The 12,748-nt window shown below is 37.3% G+C and overlaps 5 protein-coding genes across 6 annotated transcripts; 1 reads left to right on the forward strand and 4 right to left on the reverse strand.

Moving 5' to 3' along the window:
• Positions 1 to 65: 65 nt before the first annotated feature.
• On the reverse strand, positions 66 to 2,429 carry Rac1 (ras-related protein Rac1). The gene is made up of 3 exons (XM_066300667.1): positions 2,072 to 2,429; positions 1,403 to 1,790; positions 66 to 1,352 (listed from the first exon to the last, which is right to left on the reverse strand). The coding sequence occupies exons 1-3, from the start codon at positions 2,104 to 2,106 to the stop codon at positions 1,197 to 1,199; spliced, it is 579 nt and encodes a 192-aa protein (XP_066156764.1). The 5' UTR covers positions 2,107 to 2,429; the 3' UTR covers positions 66 to 1,196.
• A 432-nt stretch (positions 2,430 to 2,861) lies between these two features.
• On the reverse strand, positions 2,862 to 7,132 carry LOC136349306 (chromosome transmission fidelity protein 8 homolog). Its single transcript, XM_066300771.1, has 2 exons — positions 7,011 to 7,132; positions 2,862 to 3,239 (listed from the first exon to the last, which is right to left on the reverse strand). Exons 1-2 carry the CDS (start codon positions 7,067 to 7,069, stop codon positions 2,933 to 2,935), a joined length of 366 nt encoding a protein of 121 aa, XP_066156868.1. The 5' UTR covers positions 7,070 to 7,132; the 3' UTR covers positions 2,862 to 2,932.
• hay (ATP-dependent DNA helicase hay) lies at positions 3,318 to 7,110 on the reverse strand. 2 transcript variants are annotated; one of them, XM_066300769.1, is made up of 13 exons: positions 7,011 to 7,110; positions 6,532 to 6,654; positions 6,267 to 6,482; positions 6,088 to 6,214; positions 5,828 to 6,038; positions 5,560 to 5,629; positions 5,333 to 5,507; positions 4,972 to 5,281; positions 4,794 to 4,916; positions 4,516 to 4,700; positions 4,170 to 4,461; positions 3,755 to 3,946; positions 3,318 to 3,702 (listed from the first exon to the last, which is right to left on the reverse strand). In XM_066300769.1, exons 2-13 carry the CDS (start codon positions 6,635 to 6,637, stop codon positions 3,355 to 3,357), a joined length of 2,355 nt encoding a protein of 784 aa, XP_066156866.1. In that variant the 5' UTR covers positions 6,638 to 6,654; positions 7,011 to 7,110; the 3' UTR covers positions 3,318 to 3,354. The 2 variants fall into 2 exon arrangements, with proteins under 2 accessions (XP_066156866.1, XP_066156867.1); XM_066300770.1 differs by lacking the exon at positions 7,011 to 7,110 and having other exon boundaries at positions 6,267 to 6,479; positions 6,532 to 6,983.
• Positions 7,133 to 7,378: 246 nt separating the features above from the next.
• On the reverse strand, positions 7,379 to 8,100 carry RpS20 (ribosomal protein S20). The gene is made up of 3 exons (XM_066300960.1): positions 7,942 to 8,100; positions 7,630 to 7,862; positions 7,379 to 7,574 (listed from the first exon to the last, which is right to left on the reverse strand). The coding sequence occupies exons 1-3, from the start codon at positions 7,942 to 7,944 to the stop codon at positions 7,451 to 7,453; spliced, it is 360 nt and encodes a 119-aa protein (XP_066157057.1). The 5' UTR covers positions 7,945 to 8,100; the 3' UTR covers positions 7,379 to 7,450.
• Positions 8,101 to 8,306: 206 nt separating this feature from the next.
• oxt (Xylosyltransferase oxt) lies at positions 8,307 to 12,712 on the forward strand. Its single transcript, XM_066300958.1, has 9 exons — positions 8,307 to 9,199; positions 9,258 to 9,400; positions 9,461 to 9,615; positions 9,810 to 10,079; positions 10,140 to 10,320; positions 10,368 to 10,599; positions 10,649 to 10,748; positions 10,798 to 11,359; positions 11,460 to 12,712. Exons 1-9 carry the CDS (start codon positions 8,595 to 8,597, stop codon positions 11,897 to 11,899), a joined length of 2,688 nt encoding a protein of 895 aa, XP_066157055.1. The 5' UTR covers positions 8,307 to 8,594; the 3' UTR covers positions 11,900 to 12,712.
• The last annotated feature ends 36 nt before the right edge of the window (positions 12,713 to 12,748 follow it).

Genomic DNA, 12,748 nt, shown 5'->3' on the forward strand with positions numbered 1-12,748 from the left:
GCTTCAAACCCCTTTTTAATAGAGATTTCTGAGCGGTTGAGGTAGTTTTGAAATTAAACAAAAGCTTAAAATAAAACCCCTTCTATTTCGTATGTTTTCGTGCGTGATTTGGCACACTAAAAGCTTGGTTTGGTCTGGCCTGGACAATTAAAAATCTAGCTAAATGTAGGTAAATAAAATTAATTACATAACATTCACGTTAGAGTCTATGTCGTCTACAATGCGATAGTCTCTTACACCGAAAACATTTAACATTGTTATTTAGCTAACCGCTAAAACAAAATGAAACGCTTAATTAGAAATTACACCTTATTTAATGATATATAAACTTTTTTTACAAATATGTTACAACTTAATAAAATATAGACTTCTATTTTATTGTTTAATATTACTTTAAATGATAGTCAATAACGAAGGAATTAGTATATCATCGTGGAGCTGGATTTTCTATTGCACTATGGTGGCAATAAGAGTAAACTTAACAAACAGTAAACAAGTCTGAATTAGACTCCCAAATAATACAGCAAGTTAATTATTATAACTTGGTAAGCAACAATCCATTTTTATGGAGTTGTGTTATATGGCAAGTTATCAGTAACCAAAAAACCATGTAAATTGATAAATGCACTATATTGTTATAATAAAGAAAAATTTCATGTTAAAAAAGCAACATATAGAATGACTCAAAAATAGATCTTATTGAGAGGAAATTGAACAGGGAAACTTGGGTCTTAAAAAGTCCCCACATAGAACAGCTATAAGCTACCATCAGTATTATGCCTTCAAAGAAATGTAAGTGTTATTTTTGAATCCCTCTATACACAGTGAATGATGAATCACATTTATATTATTTTATGAAATCTTTGTAACTTATGACTAAAGTCAAAAATTGTGCCTGTACACTATAGCCCCAAATTGAATACAAGTTTTTAACCTAAAATTGTGGCAAAAAATGGAAAAACTTGTATGAAAAATGGGCCAGTATGAACCCTTCTTAGGTCTAGATGGGGCATCACTGGGGCTGGCAAATACACGTCCAACAATTGCTTAAGTAATATTAACCTAAAAACTGTATTAATTTAAGCAAATAACTAGTGAAATGTGCTTGTTACATTTGGAGCCCCAGTGATCCCCAGAAATAATGTAATGAAGAGAGATAAACTAACAACATAGTTAAATTTGAATTAATAATACTATTAGAGCAGTGTGCACTTGCGCTTAGGTTTGGGTGGCATTACAGGGCACAGCACTGCCCTAATTGCTTCATCAAACACTGTTTTCAGCCCTTTTTGTGTGAGGGCTGAACATTCCAAGTATTTAACTGCACTTATCTCCTTTGCCATAGCCAAGCCCTAACACCACACAAAATTAAAAATAATAATAACAAACCTTAATGACTTACCTGAGGATAAGTAATGGGGGCTAACTTTTTATCCTTCAATTTTTCAATGGTGCTTTTATCTTCTCTCAAATCCAACTTTGTGCCCACTAAAATTATTGGTGTGTTGGGGCAGTGGTGCCGCACTTCAGGATACCATTTAGCTCTGACATTTTCGAATGAGGCAGGATTGACCAAGGAGAAGCAGATAAGGAACACGTCAGTCTGAGGGTAAGACAGAGGACGCAGCCTGTCATAATCCTCTTGACCTGCCGTGTCCCATAAGCCCAGATTTATAGGCTTGCCATCCACCATAACATTCGCAGAATAGTTGTCAAACACTGTAGGTATGTATTCCCCAGGGAATGCGTTTGTTGTATAGGATATTAGGAGGCATGTTTTACCCACCGCACTGGAATAGTTTTAATGTGACAGTTATCTGGTAATTATTGATAATAATTTGAGATGTATGAGTTGTGACTAATGATGTTACAATAAAATGACTATTGCATTTGCTCCATTTAAGTAGTGTAATGATTGCAAAATATTCCCGAGAAACAGGAAATGCCTTTTAATTGTAACGATAGGATGCAATTTCTAATTAAGATCTAATAATGATGCGAGTGACTCTTGGAGGTTTGGCACTTGTCATTTTTTTGGGAGAGGGGGTTATTCACATGAATTGGGGCTTACCCATCGCCGACGACGACACACTTTATCGCCTGCATCCTCGCTTAATCAGCGCTAGTGGGGTTGGTACAAACAACAATTAAAAAACACAACTTTTTACAAATTTGGGTGTGTAAGGTGTCAACACGGCAAGGCCGAGGAAGCAGCTGAATTATAGCGCTGTGCGGACATGCAATTTGCCTATTTTCGGCCTGTTGCTGAATAGTTTTCGGATATTATTTACGTAGCTTATGCCCACAATAATCAGTTTTTCAATTATAAATATTTATTTTTAGGTTTTTAGGATTGAAATCGACCACCCGCACTAACTAAGAGAAATTCTGGACGGGCTGCAACGTTGCCGCCGCACCAGAGTTTCCTGCATTAAAGTTATTTGAATCCGCTAGGAGGACTAGATTAACGAAGATATTTTGTTTTTCGAGTTAATATAATAAAATAATATGGTTATTGGACATAAATCTGGCATCGGTAAAGTGTCTTTGAGTTGAAAAATAAATTTATGATAATGACGGGCGCAGGGAAGTAGCGGTACCAAATAATTATTGTATGGCCTGGCAATGAGGCAAGTCTGTTCAATTGACATTGACATGTAGGAACATCACTATTTCTAAACAAATTCTCATTTGCAAAGATTACATGCTTTAGTGGTTCTATTATTCAAGAATATTACAATTGTCTTTGATTTTCAAATAGAAGATTTTAATCGAATGGTAGCAAATAGCTAAAAAATGTACGAACAAGTTTAAGCCAAGATCATTTTCACAAATTCTAGAAATTAAACCAAAAAACTGAATACTTCAAAAATTGCTTTTATTATTTATTTTAAAAAGTTTTACTAAAAGATTATTTTATTTCCCTTTCGATTTATCTACATAGTCCAGACGTCCCCACTATTGGCTTGGGCCTAGTTTTAAAAATAATCTTTTGCCTAATAACACATCGAATAAAGTATTCAGTATCTCCACATTCGTTTATCCCTTTTTCAAGCAAGGCCAGCGGTTTTTCCATTTTTACTTCCTTCCCATAAAGCAAATGATGGCCGATTATCAGTATAGGCTGCCCTTGCTTAGTATAATGCAAATCGCCGATAAATTTACCCTCAAATTCGGTTCCGGAGTGCGATTTTAGGTCGCCTTGCAATTCGATTATGCTGTAGTCTTCGGAAGCAGCACTGAAACAAAAATTAATGTTTAAATATAAAATTTGTAGTGATATCGACAGTGAAGGGTGAAAATAAATAATGCAAGAGTTCATATTAGAAATGAATTTAATATTAAACATCAAAATTAGTATCGGAACTTCTTAAACAAAGGATGTTTGGCTGTATTGCTTGATTTTTTGAATTCATAGTAAACCGCGTCATCGGCCCCTGACATGGAGCCCATGCTGCCAATTCTTCTGTTGCTGCCGGAGCCCCCTCGAGACCCCCCTTCCCCCGGTAATCTCTCATCTTCACAGTCAATGTCACTGGCTGCTAGAACCTGTTGCAGGAGCTGTCCTTGTTCCTCTCTCGTTTTGTACATTAAATCTGGCTCATTTTCCATGCCAGCCAACTTAGTGATCACCTTGTAACTATAGCCCTGATTTACCAGGAACCGTTGCCGTTTTCGGGAGTAGTTCATTTCCATTGTGTCCTATTTTAGATTAGAAGAATAAATCGTCTTATGCAAGTGTAAAAAAAAGTACCTGCGAAACTAAAGTGTAAAAAAAGGCGTTGTATTCTTCGGCAATGGCCCCTTTTTTGGCCCTCAATATACGGCCCAATCTCTGAGCTTCCTGCCTTCTTGATCCTCCGTGGGATGAGATTTGAATTAGTACATTTGCTTCGGGTAAATCAAAGGAAGTGTCTGCTACTTTTGAGACGAAAATAGTGTTCACCTGGAAAGTATTCAACATCGAGTTGATATTCCAGCTTTAGGGTTGTATAAATGTCCTGTAAAGTTATACTTTGTGCTTCGGGAGCACGTTTACAGGGGTTGCCGAGCAATTAAAAGTGGAAATTTTCACGTATGTATGGAGTATACGTTTGACAATAACTGCGAACGTGCTCCTGCTGTTCATAGTAATAGTACATCAAACATTTCATCCTCGTACAACGAACCTTCGGATTAAATTTAAAATTTTGCAATATCTGAATCCTCTCACTCTGCGTGGTAGGGCCGTAAATATAGGGCTTATTCATCTTGATTGCATAATGTTTCAAAGCAAACACATTATCAGAAAACACAATAGTCTTGTCCCCACGTCTCTCGTGGTACCGAATTAAATACTGCGTTGCCATGAATTTGCTAGGATTCATGACGTACAACAGTAGTCTTTTGCTTGTTTTACAAACCAGATACTCGCGGTAGAATTCCGGAGTCATTGGACACCACACTTCTGCACATTGCACCCTGAAACCACCACTTCTTGCTTTTCTGAACAATTACGTTCTCGTGCAGTCTCACCTAGCAATAAATCCCTTTTTCTGCAGTTCCAGCCAGTTTGCTTCATACAATTTGGGACCGATGAGGAAGTTGAGATCTGCAATTTTGTCATCTTCTCTGAGAAGAGTGGCGGTGAGGCCCAGTTTACAGTGAGACTGTACTATTGTGAGTACTCGGCGAAACATTTTTGCAGGAATTGTATGCACCTGGAACATAACTTTTGTTAAAGAAATCATTGGAAAAAATAATGTCGAAAATGATTTTCACAGAATTTTAGGGCCAATTAAGTCAAATCTCACCTCATCCAGCACCATAATACCCCATTCCTGCTCCTGCAACCACTTCATTGTCTGCTCAGCCTCCCATGATCTTTTTTGGGTGTGTGTTATCATTGAGTATGTAGTGACTAAAATACTGCAGCCCTAAAATATGAATTTTTTTTAAATTACAATAAATATTGTGTAAACTTGATTTCACCATAGGTTTGTCTTTTGCCTCTGAGGTAAACCGACAAATCATGCTGTCATCAGCAGTTGACCACATTTTAAATTGCTGTTTCCATTGCTCCACTGACACTCCTGAATTGCACAACACTAACGCCCTTTTTCTTACTGTACAACAGGCAGTGACTCCTACTAAAGATTTCCCAGCCCCACAGGGCAGCACAATGACTCCAGACCTAGCGCGCCCATTTCCAAACATCTTCCTCAGACTTTTTTCTTGATATGGTCTTAATACTGCAGATGGTCTCAAATCGATATTTATATCTGGGTTGATAGTATCATTTCTAGGAAATACTTTTCATTGTGTATGAAACAACCTTGCATTCACTCAAAACCTGAAGTCATATTCAGCTAACAGAGGATACTCCAGCTCAATACATCTCTTTTGAATTACTTCGATTTTCTCTTGGTTGACTTCAAATGAGACTGTTTGAAGACCTGCATCTTCCTCCTCATCTTCATTGTCCATTTTTTCATAAAAATTTGTAATATCATCTGGTACTGTTGCCCCTACAACTCATGGTATGATACCACTGAGGCTTGAAGAACAAGGAATAAATACCTTCAATGTTGGGCTCAAAAGATCCTGCAGCCTTTGCTCCAAAAGTGGGGGCCGTTTTCTTCTCTTGAACCTATAAAGATCTAGTATAGCTATGCTCTAACCACAAAATACTTCAGTCTGCTGTCACATACAATAGAAAAGCAATTTGAAAGGAATGTAACTTGAAAGTTTATTCTAAACCATTCAAATAGAACAATTACACAATTTGACACTTTTCTTCATTCTCTTTCATCTATTTTGTGCTGTATATGATGGCGACTTCACACACCTGTGTGATAATTTCCTCTTCTCCCTCCCCTTCTATATTCCTCCTCAATCTACATTCCTGTATAACAGGGTCTTTAAGTAGTTTTTGAAGGATATCTGGGAAAGGACTTTCAACGAAATATTTATTGTGCTTCAGCACCAATTTGACTTTGCCATAGGACAAGGTACAAAGTTTGATAAACTCAATTATTCCATCAGGCACACTAGTCTTGCTGCAAAACATTATTCAAGACTTTTGCATGTGAATGGGACAATATATACCTTAAACGTTTTAAATACTCAATAATGTCATTGGTTTGAAGGCCCACACTTACAGCTGCATACAATGAGTATGCAGTGAGTTTATATTCATGGATATGTTCAGGCCGACATACTGGCTCAGATATGGCTATAATGAAGTAACATTAAGAATTATGTGCATTTAAGTAAGTTAAACAAACCTATTAAAAAGTCGTGTGCATGTTTGTAAACTGGAGAAAAGGACTCTAGAAATATGTGTCCATTTGGGGCTACCCAAAGTGGCCTTGAGGTATGGTCAAGTTTCAGAAGCATTTGAGATCGATAATCCTTGGCGCCAAACTCATCTTCCTGAATTTTCTCATCGTTTTTCTCGGCGTCTCGAGCTGCTGCATTGGGCACGGAAGCCTCATCACCTTCTGATTTTACGTGATATATTATTCAAATTAAATGACTTGTGGTTCTTACCTGCTGGTATGTCTTCGTCCTCAGGGACCCAAGCCTCTTCATTGTCTTTTTTACGCCTCTTGGCCCCTTTTTCGCTTTTGTAACCGGGGCGCTTAGGAGGTGCCATTTCACACAACACAAACACTAATTTCAAAATATTACGCAAATTTTCACTTTAAAAGGAGAACATTTTTTTAAATACGGACCGGGTCATTAATTTTTTTTATTTAATCAAATTATTAAGTGTAAACTTTTAACGTAAAACAACAGCTGTTCTTATCCATAAATTGTAATTATTTTTCTGTACCATGTACTCAGGTATAGCAAAGAAAACAAAGAGGAAATATTCTAAATTACAGTCTGCCATCTAACGAGGATATTTTTAAACTGTTCTTAATTAAAACGGCGCGAATATATAATCTTTGGTTTCATAGAATTTAAAGCTAATGCAACTCATTCCTGAACAAAATTATAATTTTAATATGAAATCCTAAACTCACCATTTAATTATAATCGGTGTTATAGTAGTGCAATGCGACGAATTCTCTGCAACAAACATTTTTATGATTGCAGTGGTCAGCAGATTGCTCCCTTATTAATATAATATATACGTCAATTGTCTTTGTCAATTTACTAGCAATTTTTTTTTATTTAAAAAGAAAAATGGCCGTCTTGTTAGTCCTCTTCTTCATTCATTATAGTGATTTTAAGATCCTTTTTTCGAATTTGTAGATTGAATTCAGTTTAAATCAAATTTTAATGGAAATTAAATACAGTAAAATATATTATAAATAAAGAGCAAAATACGTATGTTACTCATCTTGAAGATAGGTAGTTTCCCTAAAGGAACATAAATAATGCAATTAAATTAATTTAATAAGTTTTTACTTCATTATAAAAGTTTGATTGGTCTTAAAAAGGCTTTTGTCCCTCTTGCACGTTAAGCATCGGCGATTGTGACTTCAACCTCTACCCCAGGCTCGATGTTAATCGAAGTAATTTGCTTCACAATCTCTGATGGTGAGTGCAAATCAATCACTCTCTTATGGATCCGCATCTGAAACCTAAAAAAACCACCATAAGTCTTTATTATGTCTCTCATAAACACACCCTAAATACCTATCCCATGTTTTGGACCCTTCACCGCAAGGCGTTTTCCTTGTGGTAATCCTCAATATCTTATTCGGCAATCGCACTGGTCCCTTGACGCGTAACTTCTGCTTTTTCGCAGCATCAATGAGATCAGAGCATACCTTTTCAAGAGATTTAACATTACGCGAAGTAAGCGTAATGCGAATGCGGTGGATTGGGGCTAATCCACCACATTCGGATCCATTGACGTCTTTAGTTGCCTGAAATTTCAGAATAGCAAAGTCTTAGAGTAGGCGTTTTTAAAGAGTCGGGGGATACAAGGCATAAAAGGGCACTTACCATGATGTTTTAACGTTCTGGTCGAGTTAGTTCCTTGGGAGTTACCAGCGCTGAACCAGAAAAATCAAAACGGCGAAGAAACCGTGCTCGTGGCCTCAACAAACGTGATAAGTGAGGTTAAGCAAGTAGTGGCAGATCGCGATACATCAAGTATTGATGTTGTCTATGTCAGCGATTCTTAATAAAAATGTTTTAAGAAACCTTAGGGCGAGAGAGGTTTTGTACGATCTCTTGTGAATAAATGATGGAGGGAAAAAACTAGAATTGATTAAGAATCTCGTAATTCAGCCAGTAACTTGATTATTCTAAGTCTCAGCTTCAATCTGATTTTGTTTAACTTTATCTACATTATTATCTTAGATAATTTTAATTGCTTTTCATTTTAGCTCAATCTTAGTATTTCTGAAAATGTTTACATGTCACTTTGACAGTTAATGGTGACGCTTTGCGTCAAAACAAACCACTGAAAACGGCAAATTAGGTTTTTTTTAAAGAATATTATGTTTTTTCCTTCGTAAATAACAAAAACCCAAAACACTTGCGTCAAGGTTCAAATTTATAATCTTAAAATGACGTGATAGACTGATTAATTTGGGATTTCGTGACTGAATAAATCGAGGGACTATGCTAGGGTCAGGCGAACCAAACTCAAAATGGTGAAAACCAGCCCCAAAAGCTCCTATTTGCGGCGTTACCGGACATGTTTCATCATAGGAATAACGATACTATTCGCCCAAATCCTGTTGGCTAGTTTCTTTCTTGATCTAAGCAAAAACAACGTCGAACCTGAACGTTGGGAACCTTCAGACTTAGAAAGGGACTCTGGGTTGAATAACGAGGCCCTAAACTCCGCGAGGCGTAGTGATGAAGAGGAAACCAATTTACTTGCACCACAAACCAAAAGAGCTAATAGTACCATTCAGCTCAAAGTGGAAGATTTAAGTTTTGACTTGCCTTGTCAGATCAACGAAAAGCAGACTTTGTCGGCGTTAAATCGAGCTAAATCCCAAAGGTGTAAGCAGCTGATTGCTAATATATCATGTTTAGCTCTGGAGGGTCTATTGTATCCAAAAGAGTTGCAGTCAAGTTGTCCAAACAGGGGGTTTATAACTGGGAAGACTCTGGGGTGTTTTAGAGATGAGAAAAATTTTCGTATTCTCAGTGGTTATTATGGGATTAATAAGCTTGAAAATTCACCTAAATATTGCATGAATTTATGTCTGCAAAGTGGATTTCCTTATGCAGGAGTACAATATGGGTATGTAATAGTTTTATCTTAAGATGTATATACATATAATCGTTACATGACATTTCAGACAAGAATGCTTCTGTGGCTCAGATGAGCCTCCCTCTGGTTCAAAAATTCCAGACTCTTCTTGTAATATGAAGTGTCCCGGAGATGTACATGATACTTGTGGAGGGTATTACAGCATGAATGTGTTCCAAACAGGAATTAAAAGTTGGTGTTTGGTACTGCTTTGATAAATAAATGAAATTTATTTAAATATTTTTTTTGTAGAATTTTCAGCTCAAATTGCCAATGACTCCATCACAAATAAATCTAGGAAAATCGTCTTCTTGTTAACTTTAAATGGAAGGGCATATCGGCAAGTTATTAGACTTTTGAAAAATATTTATCACCAGCAGCACTACTACTACATTCATGTTGATGTGGTGAGTGCAGTGAAATATATGAGTGGTAAATTGCTGATGAATTTTTGAAAATCAAAATAGCTTGTAAATGCCTTGAAAATACCTTCAAAGTCTCTTGGAAATATTTTGAGAAGATACATCAAAATACCTCAGCAATTTACTTTTCAAAATGTTTGCAAAGTGAAAGCTTTTAGTAATTCTGAGGGATATTATAGCGACAAGACTATCTGTTCCGAGAACTGCTTCCTTTAGAAAAATTCCCAAACATCCGTTTAACAAGAAAAAGATTTGCAACAATATGGGGAGGAGCATCCCTCTTGGATATGCTGCGTTCTTGCATGTCAGAGTTACTTAAAACTGACTGGGATTGGGACTTCATCCTCAATCTCAGTGAATCTGATTTCCCAGTCAAACCTCTAGAAAGACTAATTCAATTTTTAAGTGCAAATCAGTTCAAAAACTTTGTGAAGTCTCATGGGAGAGAGGTGATTGATTTTTTTGTGTTATCCTCCTTTAGGGTTTTACTCAAACCTTTTATTATACAGGTGCAACGATTCATTCAAAAACAAGGCCTTGACAAGACCTTTGTGGAGTGTGAATACCGCATGTGGAGGGTGGGAAATCGGAAGTTGCCTGTAGGGATTCAGATAGATGGCGGCAGTGACTGGGTGGCGCTCTCCAGACCATTCGTTGAATACTTGGCTAATCCAGATGCTCTTGTTACAGGTGGTTTTTAGTTTTACTTTTTCTGGGTCTTAACTAACCCCTTTCAGGGCTTTTAAAAATCTTCAGTCACACTCTCCTCCCCGCAGAAAGTTTCTTCCACACCCTGCTTAGAAATTCCCAGTTTTGCGACAGTTATGTGGACAATAATTTACATGTGACCAACTGGAAGCGGAAATTGGGGTGTAAGTGTCAATACAAACATGTTGTTGACTGGTGTGGCTGTAGCCCTAACGATTTCACCCCAGATGATTGGCCAAAAGTGCTTAACACCCAATCCAGGTGAAGGTCTTTTGCTAAGTTTGTCCATAACTTTGTTTGGTTTTTTTAGGTCTTTGTATTTTGCCCGTAAATTCGAGCCAATAGTGAATCAAGCAGTGATCTTACAGCTCGAGTTGTGGTTGCACAATCTAGATAAACCTTCCAAACAAGTATGTTTCTCTCATTTCCAATGCCTATCTTTTTAGTAAAGTATCTTAGGTCCAAAATTTGAAATCTTACTGGCAAAACATTTACCATCACCAAGACTTAGGATTGGTCTTTGATGACGCCCTTAGGACCTTTGCTAGCAGCGCCTCTAGAGCCACTTTACGACACCTCTCAAATAGCACAACTTGTAATTTAACCCTCAACATTCCTTTACAAGTACACAGCTTCCACTACATGGACAACTACAAGTACACACTCTTCCAGTTTGAGAGCACAATTGGGAGAAACCTGGAAGTGGCTATAAGGCCTAAGACCAAAACGGAGTCGACCAAGGGCAGCATCATAATGGAGCATTTGCAGTACTTATTGGTTAGCTCAGATTATGATCAAAAGGAACAACTGAGTAGAAACTTTCTGAGGCTGTTGTCACCCTATTCAGAGCCAGTGTTGGCCTTCAAGTTTCGGGCTTTGAAGATGTTGAACAAACAGTATAATTTCACCTGTCTGTGGATTGACCCGGAAGGTAATTTACTGGACGTTTCTGTGCTGTCGGTGGACGAGGCGACGTTGGGGGGACACGTGAAGCCAAGTTTAAAACAACCATTGCTGCCAGGTAAATTCATATATTCCTAAGTTTTGCTGTTATATCGTATATGTTGCGTAGTATTTTTTTGCTGCCTTTTTCAACAACAGACTGACATGTTCATTTCCAGGCACCTGGAAGATAAAACTCATCTACAAAGACACTCAGCTGGCCCAAGTCCCTTTCCCTATCTTCCCGTTACAGTACTTCTCCGGCAAACTGATCTCCAGTCACGAAATTTCATTTCTACATTCCGGCCTGACATATCCCTCTACATTGGGTGAAAATTACTCGAAATTCCTCCCCAATGCGGCGCAAAAGCAGTTATTAGAAAAGATTGCTCGACGAAACTCTGAAAAGCAAGGCGAGGAGCTTTTGGAGTGGATAGACACGTTTTTTGATACGTTTTATGCCGTGGATAAAGTGTGTGTAGATGGAGAATACAACGAGAAAGTTTGCCAAAAAGATGTGAATGCCTGCAGGACTACACAGTGGAGTAGTTTAGCCCCAGATCCAAAGAGTGCCATAGGAGAGGTGAACGCCACAAGTGGGATGTTTGACGTGTGGTGAATGAGGTCAGGTAGGTGTTTCTGCTGTGCCTTCTTGGTGGAAAAGATTTTTCCATAGCATTTTGTACATTATTTTAATTTAATACGTTTTTTGGGTCACAAAGAAAGGTACAGCGAGGCCTTCTAAATAATTAACAAACTTAGCCGCTAAGGGGAATTGTGATATTCAAATGGTGCTCAATTCTGTAATCTAAGCCTGAGTGTATCTGATTGAGTTGACATCGTTTTAGAACTTAAATTACTCCTTGTTTGATATTTTGATTCCTATGATTTCCCAGCTGGTATTGTCAATTTACGAGGTAATATGTATTGCACATTCCAATTGGGTCTATTTGCCATATGATAATTATTACGTTGACTACGATTTTAGCACAATTCTAGGGTAACAATTAAGTGGAATTTAACTACTTTAGATAGGAAATTCAAATTATTGAGATCTTTTTAAGGTTAAGCGACCAATGAGCAAGTAGTCAAACCAGTTCACGTGCTAGTTTAAAGTATTTTTTTATAATGTAAGAATAAAACAGAGACCTGTGAAGGTATCGTCAGTTTTAATTCAATTTTTGACGATTCCTCTGGGAAACTTGCAGATCTGAGAAATAGATGCATGTAAGGAATATTGTGTTCATTGCAGTGCAATTTCTAAAATCGAAGTTGATAAATTACGGTTCGTCGAGGGTATTTTATGTTGTGTGGTATTAGCTGGCTGTTCATGGTTCTCCCGTTCGAGTGATTTTAAATTTAAACGGCGATCGTGCTGTATTTTCTCTCATAATCTTACATTAAAGAATAAAGTTCCAGTCGTGTCGTTTTATATATTTAACTTTATTTATTAGCATATTTTGCGAAG

This window comes from Euwallacea fornicatus, chromosome 37, assembly GCF_040115645.1.
Source record: "Euwallacea fornicatus isolate EFF26 chromosome 37, ASM4011564v1, whole genome shotgun sequence".
Classification (NCBI taxonomy): domain Eukaryota; kingdom Metazoa; phylum Arthropoda; class Insecta; order Coleoptera; family Curculionidae; genus Euwallacea; species Euwallacea fornicatus.